The following is an 18970-nucleotide window of genomic DNA, read 5'->3' as shown; positions in this document are numbered from 1 at the left end:
CCATCTCCTCCTTATCGTATGTTTGCGCGGTAGCTGTCATTCCTCCATCCATCTTTCTCCCTATGTGGCATCTGTCATCTGTCGCCGTGGATGCTCGCATTTCTGCAGCCTCCTTTAACAATGCAGCGCCAGTGTCTGTCCTCTCTCCTGCTTCCCTCGCTGCATGCAATCTCCTTCCCTCTTTTCCGTCTATTCTCCCATGCGGTTCTCACTTATTTCCTCTCTCTACTGTGCGCCTGCTCCACCTCACATTTGCATATGGATGAGTCGGAGCTGCCAGGCTTATACGTTTTCATGTTGGCAACTCGCATCTTTGTATGCATATTATGTGTGACGAGTTAATTGCAGCATTAGAAACTGTAGATGTGGGATCTGCTGTAGCAGGGTGCTAGAAGATGTATGTGGGAGGACAGGATAAGTTTAATTTGTTCATTAAATGGAGTAGTGAGTATAGTAAGTAAGGACTGCAGATTAATAGGATTTTTACAGTGTCCACTCACAAGTAATACCAGCCTGTATAACATGTAGTCCAGATGACTGAGGATCTCTCACTGACAAAAATCCATATTCTATTACAGCTCATGGCAGGTTGACAGCATCCAACAGAGTATACTTCTTGTTGTCTGTATATTATGCCACCATTGGAGAAACAATGAAAAATGTGTTCACGTTTTTTCCCCATACTGCCTGTACGCATCCTGTTCTATCTTCCAACCTGCCTTACTTAATTTATCATTTGGTTGCCAGCGGCAGAGTTGGACAATGTTGAGTAGGACAGCTGTGCTCTTAAGCCCCAAGCTCCCGGTCTCTTCACTTTGCCTGTTTGTTCAGTGAAATGAGTTTGGCAGAGGTCTTATAGGCCATGTTGTTTTTAAGATTTCTCACTGTCGGCTCCTGCACACTCTCCTCAATATGAGTGTTGGGAAGTGTTGAAGTTCCACAAAGAACATGACTCAAACCCCTCTTATTCATCTAATAGGCAATAGCCTGAAATTCTAGTAGCTGTTCTCTTGTCATCAAAGGCACTGATGAGAATGTCATAATGTCGAATAATAATATTGATTTTATAAAGTAGACCCTCTCAGCTGGTGTTTTTTTTAGATCCATTTATTAATTCTGTCCATTGAGGCACTATACATAAACTTATGGAGATGATGTAAGGTTGCCCTATGTTGTTACTAAGCAACTAATTTGCCCTGGCACAATCCCAGAATCCTCCAGGCCAGTCCGCCTTGGGCAAGACACTTAACCCTAAATTGACCCAGATGCAGGCAGTGTATCAATGATGTGTGTAAGAAAAAGCGCTGTATATCAAAGCGCTGTGTGACTCTTACTGTAAAGCGCTTTGAGCAGTCAATACGACTAGGAAAGGGCTATGTAAACACAGTCTATATACCATTTACCTTTGTGGAAATAAAGACCAGTTCTTCGTTGAACACAGTTAATTGTAAACTGCTTGCAGAGTTCCACTTTAGCTCAGTAAACTGAAAAGTTCGCTGTTCCGACCATGCCACTGCTGAAAAAAAGCGACAGCATAAAAAACAGGATGCCTCAGCGTCGCAACTCTCCATGACGGAGAACTCTGAGATGCACACACATGCCAAACAACCATATCTGGTAAGTCATGTCAGTGTCAATGTCAGGAAGGCAGTGCTCCAGTTTAAGGCAGGCATTGGGATTTGTAAAAAAAATAAAATAAAATAGAAAGCTGTAAGAGAAAAGTACGATCATTCCTCAATAATTCCTCAATGTAAGGATGGTTTCTTACTGCTAACAGACCTGATTGGAATCTGACAAGCCTCTGACACATTTTGTGACTTCTGTCTTATTAAATTTAAATGATCATGCAGTCATCAAAGTCCTATGTCCCTATAGCTGCACCTCAATCACGTAAAATAAATGTCAGACAGAGACTTTCAGCTTCTTGTACACAGAACGTTTCACCACTTTTGCTTTGGTCTCATGCACATCACGTGATTCATATATTTGTTTGTAGAAGCCTATTCCCCGTCTAAGCCATGGAACATGGGAACACTGTATTTATGACTTTGCAGGGCAAATCACTTATAGTGAGTGGCATCTGCAGCGGGACAATGAAATGTTTTCAGGTCCCAGGGGAAAACCCTTGTGCTCAGGCTTCAGCGATGAACAGGAATATTTAGGTCCGTTGGCATGTGAAACCTCTTGTGGAGCTTCAGCGCTGACATGTGAGATTCTACATCACTTTGGTAATAATCTGGTAGTAAACTCTGTCTTTGATCTGAGACTGTTTCTGGAGAAAAACAGAGGGATATATGTTGACATTTTACTTTTCAGTTAGAGAGCAGGTTCAGCGCCTGTAGCTCCTGCAGTGCACAAATCATGTTTACATTTTCAAATATGAATGCACATAACTTTAAGAGTACTTTAGTGACACCTCTGCTGCTATGAGGTAGCAGTCACCGCCGTTCTGGTTGTATGGTTTCCTTCATGGCTCATTATCTTGCAGAGCTGGCACCTGCATAATTAGCAAGTTCCAATCTCGCTGTGTTCTGAGGTTACTGACTCATGGATTACGATCTTGCTAAATCTTTCTACATAATAAGGTTGTTCAATAAGACACATTAACAGTAATTCAGTGAGTGAGCGTGCATGTCCTATCAAACAGGAGACCAAAATGCTTGTCAACCTTTTAATTAAAGCTTGCCAAATTTTGTTGCGTTTGAGAGGACAGATAAATATCAGATTACACGACTAATATGCCGATCTCTAGCATTGCTCGATGACGCAAACCATTTCATGGGAAGTGTATTGCGTCATTGTGTCACGTGTGAAATTGTTTGTATGAACACAAGCAGCAATACCACAAGCCAAAATAACTGGCTTGTCTAGACAGGGCACTGCACTAGTAAATTTAATTGAACAATAATACTGCAACTCAAATGTGATGTGTTTGAGTTGCTATTTTTGTTGTGCTATTTTTTTATGTGCATGTGTAAATTCAAAAGTTGTGACACATGCAAATGATTCAAGACTTTTGTGGAACTGCACCTGATGTGTGCGACAGCCTGAGGCATCTGTCAACAGACCCTCAGCCCCACAGCCGGAGCAGATGTTGGAATGTCAATGAAAGAATTATGCATGTGAGCATGCATTTAGTTAATGTATGCTCACCAGGCTTGTTTACATGAGTTTAATTAAACTCATTGCCTTTCATAATAGAACATCTCTAGTGAACATAGTGCACATAAGTCAATGGAGAGATCACTGCAGACTCTGTCAGATGGTAAACACTAGCTTCACACTTTTGTTTTGTTCTCTACAGCAACATGTGTTGCTGTACGGATTATCCTGTCCCAGTGACCAGACTCGTGTATACGCTCAGTTTGTTTTCGGAGGTTGTGGGATGATTGATGAACTCAGCCTTCACACTGTAGGAGTTGTGCACCAAGCATGAGCCATTTTCCTTTCCTGAGTTTGATGCATCAGCTGGAAAATTCATATACCAGAATATAAATCCACAGTTTAGTTGTCAGGCCCTCTGATGGTTTTTCTGTTGTCTGTCCCAGCTCATTATAAAATGTTGTTGACTTAAAACTCAATGCTGCAGTTTTCTGTGAATGATTTATTTTGTTGTTTGCTGTTTGCTGCTTACTGTACTGAGAGCATTCGATTCAATACACTGCCAGAGCTGTGCTGCAGAGCTTTGGGGACAGTGATGAGTTGCACTGCACAGTTCCTCATTTACTTGTGTAGAGCGGAGCGCCGTGTTACTGGGTTTGACCTGCCATCTCCTGTACTTGTCTCCTCGTGATGCATCTCAGGGGAAGTATGGAGCCAGTTAGCAATTACTGGCCAGGATTACACTCCCATCCCTTGGGAAACTCTCGCTTGTTCCCTCTTCTCTTTCTGATAAACGTCTCAGATATTCCCTTTCTCTTGTACACGATCAAAACAATTGAGCTGCAAAAAACAGACCTTTCCTCTCTCTTCTGCCATCAGTGCTGATAGTTTTGCTTTCCAGCCACGGGTACAGACACACTACAAGGATCTTCAGATTACATGTGCATTAAGCCTGACTAATTATAATCAATATCTTATAAGCATGTCCCTATGCTTTTCCTGCAACCCAATAATTGTGCATTTTTTTCGAGACAAAGGATGACAAGGTATGTGCATCAGTTGAAGTATTGCACTAGAATTTTAAGGATGATATGAATTCCAGCGTATTAACAAAGAGCAGATATAAGCACCATGGTGACTCTGACCTGTAAAGATGAACTTTAATAATGTTAGAAATAAAATTAATTTACTGAAACATTTTCTGACACACGTTTAATATCTGATTAGCCTTCCACTATACTTAAATACCATGTTAAATCCAGAGGTACATTTCTCCCTTGCGCGTGGCTCCTGGGCATCTCCCTACCACAGGGTGACATCTTGTCAGCCATAGGCCTGCCTGCACTGATCTGACAGCCTGTCCTCAGGGACGGGCAAATAGACGAGCCCTGACATTGGGATAGCAGGGTACTGCTCTCCCAATTACATGCTCCCACTTCCTATTCTCCTGCTCTCTCTCTATCTCTCTCCCCCTTTTGTGCTCAACACAGAACTGGACCATTAGGAAGAAGCTGAGAAGCGAAGTCGCTTCATGCACATGCTGACGAGGACGATTCATGTGTCGTTATGTGTTGAAATGTTGTGATTTGATGAGCCGTGAACTCTTAACCTTGTATCAGACACAGGTTTGCATTTGTTTAAATTGCAGTATATCATCTCAGGAGTGCGGTGGAGACATGGTGTAAGGTGAAAACACGTGTGTTTTTGCCGATGCAGAGTGTTCTTCGTGGTGGTGGTTGGGGGAGGTAATCTGCCCTTGAGGCATGACTGGGGTGGTAATGGGCTCCCAGCCTTGCATCGTGGTGTCAACTTTGCTACGGAGAGCAATTCATCCACATCTGCTGCTGGCGATGTGAGGGGGTGAGCAAGGCAGTGACTTTGCTGCCGACAGCATAGACAGGTTACTTATCGACACACTTTTAGTGTAAATCACACCTTTATCCACTTTTTTATTCCAGGTCTGGCTAATATGCAGTTGATAGAATGTGTGTCCTAATATACAAACTTGTGCGGCAGTGCTTGAAATATTTTGATGCTCTATGGATCTGGCTCTGTGAACTAAAAGGACAGAGCAGGTCGGACGTTGACTTTGTTTCAGAGAGAAGAAGGTTTGTGTCCTGGTGTCTCCTTGAAGCTGCAGTCTGTCTACACAGTCTAAAAATCAATGCAGCTTGTTTCAGTGAGGTGAATACACAGATTCATTCATACCCGTAACTGGGTTTAATGTCGAGGTTGCTGTAACATGCTGTAATCAGAGTCTTTTCTTGATGAATATGCAGCCTCAGTACATCATGTGACAGTTTATTTTTAAGTGGCATTGCTTAAAGCTGCTTTACTCGTTGACAGAATGAGGGTGAATAATACTAGCAGACCTTCACTTCTCTTAGCCATTTATTTTAATTTACCTTATAATGTTCCAACTGCACATGTCATTGAACACAGGAAAAAAATCATTAGCTTGAGCTGGTATTAAAAATGATTGAAATGCCCTCTATGCTCTCTCTCTCTCGCTCTCTCTCTCTCTCTCTCTTTCTCTCTCTCTCTCTCTCTCTCTCTCTCTCTCTCTCTCTCTTGCTCCAGTGCTTTTTATGCATTCCTCACAGCACCTTTGAAATGTCTCACCGAGGTGAAGTGTTCAGCAGGGTGACAGATGTGGGGGAAAAGCTGTCCCTGAATCTGCTGGTGGGGGAACGGAGAGACCTGTAGCAACTCCCAGAGGTTAGGAGGGTAAACTGCATGTAATTTCACTCTAAAATGTGGACGTCATAGTGACTTTGACATTTAGTGACCTTGGTCTTCCATCAGAAAAAGTTAAGTCTGATATTTTTGCACACTTTACAAGGTTTTAAAGAAACTTTAGGTTACATGAAACATTATCCCTGTATTTAGCAAAGGTCTCTGGACCTTTGCACTGGACCCAACCATGGTCTATGAAAGACTAGACTATCTTTAATGGGGTTGAATGTTCACTCTCATAACAATGGTCTGTTATTGCACAGATCTGCAAGTCTGCAATCTGACTTGATACTTAAACACCTCCACCCCCCAACAACCCTCAAAAGGATAAGCTGATATGAATGTATGGATGTCCAAAAAAATAAAATGAAAAACATTTCTCCCTCTTTTCTCTTCTATAAAATGTTCAAATGTTTTTGATGACTAATTTGTAGCTTGGGGCCATCAACATGAATGTATGCTATCAAAGGTGGCATACCGTTGCCTTGTGAGAGGAAGTTCAAAACTACACCAACTTGCCAACAAACTTATCTGTCATGCTTTACCAGTTTAAGGTTTACTTCATTATCCAACTATCCAGCTCTCTCTGAATTTGTTCTTAGGCTTTCTCCCTCTCCCTGTTGTAGTCTCCTGCTTCCCTTTGGGCTGCAGCTGCTCGTCTCATGACACATGCTCCAGTCAATTTTCTGCCTTTACGCCGTCGGCTTACTTCATCTTCTTTACCTTCCCTTCTCTGCACTGAAGTCATAGAAATTCAGTGTGCTGATTCCTGCTCCAGTTCCGGCTGGTAATGGGTGAATAGTGGTGCCATTGTCTGATCCAGGTTTTCTTAAGGTTTTGTTTCGCTGTGGGGCTGCTGTGTTGACCTTCTGGCTGGATGGTTTTGTTTTTGTGTCTTCTAATGGTCAGACAGTTGCGTCTCCCTGAAAGCCCATTCAACATGGTCACACTTCACACTGTAGCTTGGGGGCTAGAGCTCAGTGGCCTGTGAGTGTGCTGCTGCCATTTCCTGGATGAACCTTGGTCACCTCATTTGTGGAAATGAATACCCAGGAATGCAAATGTGGTGAGAAATAAATTTTCTTACCTTCTCTTTCTCACTTTTGCTAACCCCTCGCTGGATCCCCTTCTTTCTAAATTCACTCTATTCTCCCTGAATGTGATGCTTTTCCTGAATACGCCTTGTCTTCTGCGGCCATACTTGTAATCTTGGTTCGTTGATTGGTGCCTGGCTGATGTTAGCTTCTGATAATATGTATATCAACCTTGGCATATGTGCACTGAGTGTTAAACTGGCTTTACTGAAAACATATTCCAGCGGCTATGGTGCTTGAGGTTTAGTGGTGTGTGGCATGTCTATTCCCAGTGGAGATGGATGTTCATGTGGACCAAAGTAGTTGTCAAATTTGACCTCAGTATATTGCTGTTACATGATGTAGTTCCAAGCTACCAGCATCCCCTGGGCAGATATCCATGTTATACTTGCATGGTGTAAATGGGCTTGACAGAGGTGATAGTCTCTTCCACTGTGAGGTCACAGCCAGCTGCCATGTTCTTGCTGCCTCTAAAGAAGTCTGTGACAGGGTCTTCCATCAGCTACATAACACACACACACTCACACACACACACACACACCTTTTCAATGTGACTAACCTTTATGCTGGAGAGTAAAGACAGCAAGACAGCACATTCTAGACATTGTAGCCTAAGAGGCTCATCAGGCTGGATAGAGCTTACAATTGTGGTCCTACCAACCATGACAGTGGACAAAGAGTGCAGACAAAGAGAAAGGCAGGTAGGGGAAAGGGCAAACAGATCCTTAGTCTTTTAGCCGGAGAAGGGTAGCTGGGATAATTGGACACCGGTGAAAAATATTAGGAACAGGTGCAGACAATCACAGACGGAAAACACAAGTATCAAAGTAAAACAGGAAATACCAACTCAAGATGCAAACACAAGGGATAACTAAAGAGACACAGGGAAGGTAAATGAATACAAACCAAATACCAGATACAAAGTAATTACGAACGAACAATATAAAATAAAATCATATTTAACCAAAAACAATCCAGATTTGATACATGGATGTGCAAATATTTCTTGAGTTCAAAAAATTCAACACACAGGTTCCCTTGTGTTTTAATATAAAAAGATGATTAGAATAGAGTAGAATGTATTCTTCCAGATAGATTGTGTATAAAGTCAATCAAGTTCAAAAAATGTGTAGTTCTGCTTTATCTTTGGGGCTGTTTATTGACCTGGGTCTGACCCTGGTATATGTCTGTCCTTCAGTGTGTGGTTGTGCTTGTGCTTGCAGTGCGTGTGTGTATATGTGTGTAATCTAGAGCTGACGCTGCAACGCCGTTCTCGTATGTTCTGTTAACCTTGAGTAACCTCTTCTTAGTGCAGTGGCTCTCAAACTGGGAGGCAGGCCTGGGAGGCCCTATCTGGGTATGGATGAGCTGTCTGTATGCAGATTTCCTAATAAAACTTACATTTACATAATTAAGATTTTTGCAATTATGATTAGTGTGTTACTGTTTTATTATGGTTGTGTTTATGTGTGTCAAAAGAAGCCATCTGTCAAATGACTAACAACTCTTCAATTAGCACTAATTTCATCATTCGGTCTAATCACTGTTGATGATTTGTTGTCATAGTGATATGTGATAGTGATTGTAGTTAGTCGTTTAATCTGTTAGCTGTTTTCGGATATGAACTCGGGAAAATGTCCGGAGTAGGACAGGAAAAGTTACGGAAAATGTCCAGAGCATTAATTGCGTCTCTCGTACAGCCCCCTTCGGAAAATTTCAGGAAAATGTCCGCACTTCAGTGCATGTCTGAAAGCAGCTTATGTTGAAGTGGCCAGTGGAGGTCACTCATCAATGTCACTTCATCCCTTATACACTTAAATACGCTTTTTTTATGGTTGGTGTCCCAATAATCCTCTCTTGTTGGAGAGTTTGTGTGACCTTTGACCTCTTCTTTCCAGATGATTCAGGGGACGAGGAGCCCACATCCCAGTCAGACCGCAGCGAGCTTCAGGGAACCCTGAAGATACTCGTCAGCAAGCTCGATGACCTCAGTACGTGTAACGACCTGATCGCCAAGCACGGGGCGGCCCTGCAGCGTTCCCTGAGTGAGCTCGAGGGTCTGAAGGTCCCCGTTGAGGGAGGGGAGAAGATCAAGGCAGTCAACGAACGAGCCACCCTCTTCCGAATCACTTCCAATGCTATGATCAATGTGAGTAGCTGGGACCGACCAGGCCACAAGACACACTGAGCAGAAAGTATTCTAGCTGCCGGTGTGAGATTAATTTGACAGGAATGTAACACATTTATGATGCCCTGGTTAGTGAGTGATGAGAGAGGAGATCACTTCACATTGTGGCATGTTCAACCAGAGCCACGCGGCTGCAGGCACAGAGACTACAGCTTTAAAGAAGCGGTTTTACACCACACCACATCCTGTTAGACATTAATATTAATTTAATTATTACTCATCTACAAAGGACTGTACAATCTGTAGGACATGTAGCCTACTCGACCAAATTATGATATTGCTGTTTAGTCATTTTAGTCACCTTGTTATCTACTGTACATTTAACAAATCGCAATAGCCAACACAACCAGATTTTCAGTTACCAATATGTCAGATGCATCGGCTCTGAGTGCAAGCATCATAATAAGAAATGCTCTACTGTATCTGGCCCTGTTCAATTCTCCTCAATGGTAAATGCCATGGACTTTGCAGTATGTCAGTAGTGGATGGGAGGTCACGCAGGGTTGAGGTCCTGAGGGAGTGATACTAGATATGATAGTGGGTGGGGGGGACAGGAATAGCCCCTGCTTCACCCCCCCACCCCACCCCCCAATCTCAAACCCTTGACCCTCCCTGCTTGGTGCGGAATGTCAGAGCCTTCTCGACTAACAGTCAGACAGAGAGACAGACACACAGACCTGCTGTGACTAAAACCAGACACTCATACAAGGTTTGTCTTTCTTCCTGCTTCACTTCATGACTTTGAAGTGTTGATAGCTTGTCTGTTCTTAGGTCAGAGAATGCTCTTTTTGTTTACAGTGCATGACGGATTGGTTTTTCTGTTGCTTGTGTGGTTGGTAGGTCTAAAGGGAGCAGCACTGGATAAAGAGGTGTTCTTTGCCATAAACTATGAATGTAGTTTTTATGTGCATTTCCAGAGAAATTGGACCAAACTTCTTAGAAGGGAATAAAATAGAGAGGGGGATTGAAGGAACAAAGAGGCCATGATGGCCCCACACAACTGCATGTTCTCAGCGATATGACTCTGACCAGAGGAGAAGGTTGCTCTAGTTCATTTAGCGGTGATGTAACTTCTCACAAGAATCTAAGCTCTTGTACGATTGTGTTTGCTTGCACATTTATTTCAGTCTTTACCACATCACTCATTCTGTCTTCTTTACCAGGACTTTTAATTTGATGCCAACATCTGCAAATGTCACCTCTTTCTTAAATATCCACCCCAGCATGCCGTTCACTATTTTTTCATGCAGTCTGTGTTGGTACTAGACAGTCAGCATAAAAAAGGGGAACAATCATTACTTTTTCAAGTGGGTGTTGAGTTTCATATCATGATTATGTCTGAGGAAGTGGAACGCAACGTCACATGCACAGCCAACATTTAAACTAATGCTCAGACAGGGATGTTCAGACAAATTGCTAAAGACTGCTGAAGGTAAGGGATTCGTTGGAGCTTTGTCTCAAATATTTTCACCTTTAGATATTTTGAGATTTCTGTGTTGAGTCTTGGGCAAAATAGATTTTCAACTGAAAAACACCTACATTTATTGAAATTTAACTTTTTTAAAGGGTAAGGGTGTAAGATGTTTCAAATGTGATCAAGAAACTGCACGATTACCATGCATATGATTTTGAAATACTTTTGTTGTATCCATTAAAATCTTTTGGTCTGTACAGATCGATTATGATTGATATCATATATATAAAAAGTTTTCATATATTAACCATGTTGAAATTGAATAAAGGAAAAGAATAAATTATACCTAACATGAAAGCAGCACAATGAATAAGACATGTTTAAATCTAAAGCACTAATGTAGTTACTTACCAAAATAGTCATGTGACAGATTAAAGATTATTATTTCTTTTTTTAAAGGTGTTATTAAGGTTCATTGGTCTTGTGAGCTGACATATGATATACCCAATCATATGTTTGATCTGAAGTAACCTCTTCGTCTCAGCAGTAAAACCAAAGCACCAACAATGATTCCCCCTCTTGACTCCAATGTATACTGCTGTGCAATCAGTTCATCACTCACTGATGTTGTCTGTGTTTTCAGTTTGCTCAAAGGAAACGTTTGTCCCAGTAGGGACAGCCGGTAAATGTGCCACAGAAAGCTAATTAACATATTGATGATTGTGGTGATAAATAGCCTTGATTACAGCGACAAAGCGATGTATTTTTTCTCTATGCCAGTGTTCTCTCGTTCATATTGTCTGCTGTCAGGAGAAGCTTTTAGTCAGAGCAAGTGGAAGGTACTTTTTGAAAATAAGGACTAACTTTTTTTTTCCAGGATGTGAATCCATTATTTCAGACTGTATGTTAAAGAAATTAAACTTTCCGCTGCCCTCTGTGTGCTTATTGTACTTGTGTGCATGTGTTCCCTTCAGGCGTGTCGAGACTTCTTGGACCTAGCGGAGACTCACAGTAGGAGATGGCAGCGGGCGTTGCAGTATGAGCGGGAGCAGCGTACTCACCTAGAGGAGACCATTGAGCAGCTAGCCAAGCAGCATAACAGCCTGGAGCGAGCGTGGAGAGAAGCACCCACGCTCGTCTCCAGCGCACCCAGTGCCCCTACCACCAACAAGGGTGAGACTTGACTGTCTGTGTGTTACTAACTCCTGAGAGCCATAGTGTGGGCCTCACGTTATTCGGTAAAAGTCATGTGGGGCCTCCTTGCGTGGTGGAAGTAAATTCTAAGTTGTGTCAGAAGGATCCGATTAAAATATACTTAAATTAGAGATTGTAATTACCTTCAATAAGGACTGTGTGTCATGTGGCCTTGTTTTTACCCATAGTTGTTTACCTATAGACAACATTTCTATACAAAAAAAAACCCCCAGGCTGGTATGAAATTTGCCGAGTGCATTCAGGAAAGAGCTAATTGATTTTGTTGACCCCAATGTCTTTAACGCTAATGACATTTTTTTTCAGTTTCAAGTTCCTGACCCTTGTCAGACATATATTTGCAAATGTATACACTTGTGTTTTGGTCTAAGACAAGGAGAAACTCACTGATTGTAGCAATTGTAGCCTATGACCTCTCAAGAAAAATGACACCACCAGTCACTTATATAAAGATTAGCTTAAAACAACAATCACTGCCCAAATAAGAAGCAGTGTAACTTTCTTATCACACAGTTTAAATGTAGAGCAAGGGTTCTGTGTTCTTAATGTATCGTTTTAAGCTTATTTTTTAGTAAGTAGCATTAAACAGAGATTTACAAGAATAAGGTCAAGAAACTCAAATCTGTTTTCTGAAAACACAGTAATTTTTGCATCGTGTCATAGTTTACCCTCCCTTTTAAAAGATTATTATAATTCATAATTTTGTAAACTGTATCTGTGCTTCTCTGTTGGAAGCTCCACTTTCACACACATAACAAATGACTGAACATGAATGTTAGACACTGAATATGAGAAGCACACCCTGAACAACTTGCATCATTAGAGCCAGTTACCCAGCAGGCGCATTGCCAGTTTTACTAAGCTGATTATTCCTTTAATTAATTGCCATGGGTGTGTGATTATATGCTGCTCTCTCCTGAACTCTGTACAATACAAAGCAGTGACATGTGATGGTTCTGCGAGCGCTGCATGCTAGGGCCCGACCGATATATCGTTTGGCCCATACTGTCAGCAGATATGAGCCTTTCACAGACCGCAGCACTTATGTTTACCGATATGAAACCTTTCATTTGTACAGAATAAACAATGCAGTAAAAACGGATTCATGTTTACATTTAAGGTAAAATAATAATGTTTTTCTTTCAAGTTTATATTTGGTTGTATTTGTGTTTTCTTTTTATTTAGAGTTATTTATGACAAAGTTTATGGTTAACATATAATATCAACCTTCAATTACATTTCTTTATCATAAAGGTTTGATAATGACATCTTAGAAATCGTCGACAGATTCAAATATATACATCGGCCGATGTATCAGTAGACCCCCAAAAATCCATATCTGTCGGGCTCTACTGCATGCTGACTATGTACTCACAAATTCATGTCCTGAATGAAGGAAGTGTGAGGCCGCTCAAAGGAGAAGCAAGTGATGAAGATGAGGATACAGAGTATTTTGATGCCATGGAGGATTCCCCTGCATTTATCACAGTGACTGCCACTGAGAACACACAGCACAGGTCAGTGTCACACACACACACACACACACACACACACACACACACAGAAAGGGACAGGGGTTCTGTGTATGTGTATGTGTCCGGGCGCCATTGAAGTAAATATTTGTATTCTATTCCAGGCGATCTCAGAGTAATTTGAGCGGAGCAAGCGGAGGTCACCCCGGTGACTGGAACCAGGACGACCATGTAAGCATCTGTCCTCCCAACAAGTCTGACTAATAAGACTGACAGTTGTGAACACTGCTGACTTTTGTAATGTCAATGATGATGATTTATTCATGTATCCATCTTCACTCACTGTTCTTACAGTCCTCCTTTCCTTCCCTACATTTATCCAGTGCTTGTGCGAGCAGCCTTTGTCTGTGCTTCCTGTGGTCTTGTTGTCACCCCTGTGGTGCCAAAGATGCACAGCTGCATCGCTCCACTAAATCTTAATTACCAGTCCAACATCTGCTCTTCTCTCCCCAGTCTCCCTTTCGCTGCTTCCTCTCCCCTACACGTGTCTTCTGTTCCCTGTCTTCCTGTCTTTCACTTGCTCTGTCACTGTGTCTGGTGATACTGTATGCTTCCAAGCTGTCCATGAAGTTGAAAGCATTTCTCAAACTTGTATGTAGCAAATAACTGTTTTGAATGCAAAGTTATAATTACCCCCCACCCACTCTTCTCCATCTAATACCAGATGTCTCCAGGCTGTAATGATGTGTCAGGGAAGGAGCTGCAGCCCCGCAGACAGAGGAGGACTCATATCCCAGACAAACCCAATTACTCCCTCAATTTATGGAGCATCATGAAGAACTGCATTGGCAAGGAGCTCTCTAAAATCCCAATGCCTGTAAGTGTTTGAGGCATGTCGTGTGTGTGTGTGTGTGTGTGTCTGTGTGTATCTGTGTGTGTATTATACAGTATCTTATGAGTTTCACTCCTTTATCTTCCACTCAGGTAAACTTCAATGAGCCTCTGTCGATGCTGCAGCGTCTCACTGAGGACCTGGAGTACCACGAGCTTCTGGACAAGGCGGCGCGCTGCGACTCCTCCCTGGAGCAGATGTGCCTGGTCGCTGCCTTCTCTGTCTCCTCCTACTCCACCACGGTCCATCGGACAGCCAAGCCCTTCAATCCCCTCCTGGGCGAGACCTATGAGCTCGATCGCTTGGAAGAGTTTGGCTACCGCTCGCTTTGTGAGCAGGTAACAGCACAACCCCAGGGAGACTTTGTTTACACATGCACGGATGTAAATGCATTACAGAAAGGGACGTGTACAGGGTCTTACTGTCCTCCAAGCCGTTGCTGCTTATATGAACACATTCCCTGTATTCTGCGTCTTCTCAGGTGAGCCATCACCCCCCTGCTGCTGCACATCATGTGATTTCCAAACAAGGCTGGACCCTGTGGCAGGAAATCACCATTGCCAGCAAGTTCCGTGGCAAATACCTCTCTATAATGCCTCTGGGTAAGACATTTCAGACTCAGCTGGGAAGCTAACAAACTATATGTACAAACTGCACAGCCAAAGCAGACTGATGTTAAGAAGGAGTCGTCCCACCTGAGTGTAGTAAATGGACTGTATTTATATCGCGATTTTCTTGTCATAGTGACCACTCAAAGCGCTTTACAAATTCATACAGTGCTGTTATTTACCACACTTTTTCTGTCACATTCATTCACTCCCGGAAGAACTGTCAGGGGCAGTGTAGGGGTAAATTGTCCTGCCCAAGGACACATCGGCATTCGGAATGGGGGAAGCGGGATGGAACGGCTGACCTTTGGGTTAGTGGACGATCGTCTCTGCCTCTTCACTCAGGAGGTAGAGACGGTCGTTGTGAACCACTGAGCCGTCCCACACACAGTCTGACGTCAGAGGAAAGAGTGTGAGAATGAATCAGGAGGGTTTTATGACCCCTTTGACACATACATAAAATATGAGTATAAAGGGAGATCTCTATTGCTCTGGGACAGTAGAGAGCAGGAGTCTGTTGGTTTAGATAAATGAGAGGTTTGATAGATACAGGCCCACCAAGGGTTGCCTAGGTAATATTTGACTTTTCTCACTTTGTGTTACACGCCTGCATTGAGGTGTCATGAAATAGAAAATAACTCATAAGTCGAAAGTCTTCATGGTGAAATACATTTTATCAATCTTCCATAGTTAGTCGCATAGAGAATATGGTGTAAATGTATTGTCTGTGCATGGAGCATAAATGTGTTATGCTGTCCAGCTGCCGCAGGTAGAATTGACTGTGTAGACCAAAAGCAAACCGACAATCTAACGCGTCGCTTTCAGTTTGCATTTGTGGATTGGTAATGAAAGCAGCTGTTATATTTATTCTTTGTCCCTCCCCAGGTGCCATACACCTGCAGTTCCACTCCAGTGGGAACCACTATATCTGGAGAAAGGTCACCTCCACAGTGCACAACATCATTGTGGGCAAGCTGTGGATTGACCAGGTCTGTTTTGAAGCACTTCTCATTGGTAACCATTCATCCACAGCTCTAAACTGGCAACCTCGACTGGCCTTCCACAGAAGCCTGTAGATATTTTTTTCATCCTGTGTGACAAACTGTGCAGAAGGGAATGAGAGCAAAGCCTTACAGCACATGAATAAGGAGCTTCACAATCTCTAAGGATTTATCTTTAGTTTTGATCTCTAATAACACCCTGAAATAACAGCCTCGTCTTTCCGAGAGATGGCCCAGTTCTATTGGGGGAGGAGGGAGGAAGGGCAGGCTTCACACCTGCACATCTCCTCTGAAGTGTAATTCTTGTTTTTTTACTCCACCTGGTATTTAAGTTTGTATATGTCAGAGGGGTTATCTGTCAGTCTGTCCACCCGTCTGTCTGTCCGTCTTTCTTCCTTTCACTCCTTCCGTCCCATTCTTGTAAATTTGTTAAATCTGGAATGCCTGGAAGCGAATTTCATTACATTTGCCACAAACGTCCCCTCAGACTCATGGATGAACTGATGCAGTACGAGTTTGGTTGTCAAAGGTCAAAGATCAAAGTCACTGTGAGCTCATAAAGGATGTTTTTTTGCCCATGACAAATGAATTCATACACTAATTATAATAAAATACACTTAATACCTTTTATTACATTCCTTTAAAGTCTTCAATACATATATTTCTGTATGTAGTCTGGACAGACATAGATGTGAACTGGAGCTTTACTAGTTTGCGGAGGTGTACAACTTGCAGAGGTGTGTGTGCTTGTGTTTCTGTGTGACCTTAAAGAACAAATGTACATAAAGAAATGGACAAGTGAGACACAGAAGAATATTTACTTCTCTCTGAATCATCACTATCAGAAGTAAACTGGTACACTACAGAATAACAACTCTGGATTCATACTGTACATCCAAACACAAGGAGTTGGTCAAGATTTGTTTAAGATGAATGTCACCCCCCACGCTTGTGTGACCTCAAACACTCCACTGAAAATATTTCATTTGGGGTGTTCATACAGGGTAATTTACTGTATACTGTTCTTACTAAACCAAGTTATTGCTGTAGTAAGAAGCTGAGTGAGAAAATAGGTTTCCAGAGCCTCTAAGACAAAACACGGCAGAAGGAACTGGGACTTCCGTTTGTCATATTTATCTTGCTGTTTACAATGTTTAGTTCAGGAGCAGTTCACAATCTCAAATGGAATAATGTGCACACTCAAATATCATTCTCTGCTTATGATTGTCTCTCTCTAACTCTTGCGTTGGTTCATTTCTGTATTTGCAGTCGGGGGACATTGAGATTGTGAATCACAGGACCAAGGAGACCTGCCAACTCAAGTTCTCTCCCTACAGTTATTTCTCCAGGGACGTTCCACGGAAGGTACTGTAAATGATTTCTATTTCACACTTTGCTGATGCCTGACCTTGGTATGACGTCATACAGCGCTGGGTTAATTTGTGAGATGCTGCCCCCTGCTTGACAGTACCAACAAATGTATTGGTTCTTAGAGTAGTACAATATAGAAGAAGCTCACTGTACGAGATCACACATCAGTGCATGGTGATAAATATGGACTCACAAAATTGACTTGGTTTGGTGTCTTAACAAATCTGATTTATTTTTGCTGTTTTCAGGTGACAGGTGTAGTGGCAGACAATGAGGGCCATGCTCACTACATCCTCTCTGGTACGTGGGATGAGAAGATGGAAAGTGCTAAAATCATTCAGAGCAGCCGAGGGGCAAGTGGATCAGAGGGCAGGCAGAAGACCGTCTATCAGACTCTGTCCCCCAAACTGCTGTGGAAGAAATACCCTCTCCCGTAAGCGCTTACCTCATCGGCCTCATAAGGAAGAACATTGCAATATATGAGTCATGGTTGTTATATAGCAGCTGCAATGTTCAATCAATATTATTGATCATCACACACTGTCACTCCTCCTCTTGCTATCTCAGGGAGAACGCAGAGAACATGTACCACTTCTCTGGTCTGGCATTGACCCTGAATGAGCAGGAGGACGGAGTGGGACTGACAGATAGCCGGCTGAGACCAGACCAGAGGCTGATGGAGGACGGGCGATGGGATGAAGCAAACTCAGAAAAACAGAGGCTGGAGGAGAAACAAAGAGCTGTGAGAAGGAGGAGGGAAGCAGAAGCTACAGACGCTGTGGTTGAAGGTATGCAATGGCAAACGTAAGTGTGATGTCTAAGTAAAGTGATGCTGAGTGAAAGACGTAGATGAGCAGCGATAAAGAAGAAAGAAAGAAAGAGAGAACGAAGGGAGGCAAAGAGCGCAGAGTTGGAAAGTGTGAGTACTTGTTTTGGGCATCCAGGGTTCCTGTAGGAAAATTCCATTTCCTTTATGCTAATGCTTATATATTCTCTTAACATCAGTGCGCCAAAAAGAGAGCAACCAACTTAGATATAAATGTAAAATATTTGATTAAAAAGCCAAGGGAAGTACATAAACAGAAAGAGATAGATTAACTACAAACCAAAGAGCATTTGGTTTAACAGTCACCAAGCTGAAATTCTGTTGGGTGGAAGTCATATGTCATTCTTTGTATGGTCCTTATAATACATTCAGTACTTTTAATCCGTTTGCTTATTTCTGAGTCAACCTTGATGTATTGTGTATTACTTTGTTCCCCCAAAAATGATTTTTTATTTGCAACCATTTTGATCACCTCTAGCTACCTTTTTTTCTGTAGCAATAGCAGCTGAGGTTCATGAGTATTGCATCATTGAGAACCAGCTTCAAGACCAAACTGATTCATCAGATTGCAGTTGGAATAATGAAAACAGATGGCAACTGACCATGTAAATCAATACAATTGTTAAACTCTCTCTTCTTTGTTTCTTTGCCAAAAATCATATATAATATGCAATATTAAGAAATAATTTAATAGGAATTTATAACAGGGAAAAGTACTTCTTTGCACTGTTTTGCAATTAAGGTTTACATATTTTTTCTTAGGAAGGCTATTTCTATCTTTTACATCTGCGAGTCAAGACAGTTTCTACCGAGACAAACAGCCAAGACCAAAGCATTACATAAAATGATTCATATATAGCTGCTGCTATGCCATAAAAATGGTGTCTTTCATTATTATGGATCATTTCTTTTGGGCTCCTGATCCTAATGGTTAAGATTCAAATGTGATGCTTATTCCAGCTAGTATAACAGTTACTGCAGTTCAGAGGGCAGGGTTCAACAGAGAAGAGCCCAGGAGTGTAAATGAAGCCAAACTGAACTGATCCCGGTGACA

The 18970-nt window shown here is 42.2% G+C and overlaps 1 protein-coding gene across 3 annotated transcripts in view; it reads left to right on the top strand.

Annotated features, from left to right (window-relative positions):
* osbp2b (oxysterol binding protein 2b) overlaps positions 1-18970 on the top strand; it is a 41964-nt gene that overhangs the window by 17197 nt on the left and 5797 nt on the right. For all 3 annotated transcript variants that reach the window (XM_035639490.2, XM_047329287.1, XM_047329288.1), the window contains 11 exons: positions 8831-9081; positions 11509-11707; positions 13143-13263; positions 13383-13449; positions 13943-14095; positions 14203-14448; positions 14592-14712; positions 15604-15707; positions 16989-17084; positions 17339-17523; positions 17658-17878. In XM_035639490.2, the coding sequence (XP_035495383.2) occupies positions 8831-9081; positions 11509-11707; positions 13143-13263; positions 13383-13449; positions 13943-14095; positions 14203-14448; positions 14592-14712; positions 15604-15707; positions 16989-17084; positions 17339-17523; positions 17658-17878 (1764 nt within the window). The remainder of the gene's footprint in view (positions 1-8830; positions 9082-11508; positions 11708-13142; positions 13264-13382; positions 13450-13942; positions 14096-14202; positions 14449-14591; positions 14713-15603; positions 15708-16988; positions 17085-17338; positions 17524-17657; positions 17879-18970) is intronic.

Source organism: Scophthalmus maximus, chromosome 19 (assembly GCF_022379125.1).
Source record: "Scophthalmus maximus strain ysfricsl-2021 chromosome 19, ASM2237912v1, whole genome shotgun sequence".
Classification (NCBI taxonomy): domain Eukaryota; kingdom Metazoa; phylum Chordata; class Actinopteri; order Pleuronectiformes; family Scophthalmidae; genus Scophthalmus; species Scophthalmus maximus.
The sequence above is the reverse complement of the archived record's forward strand: the minus strand, read 5'-3'. Positions and strand labels throughout refer to the sequence as shown.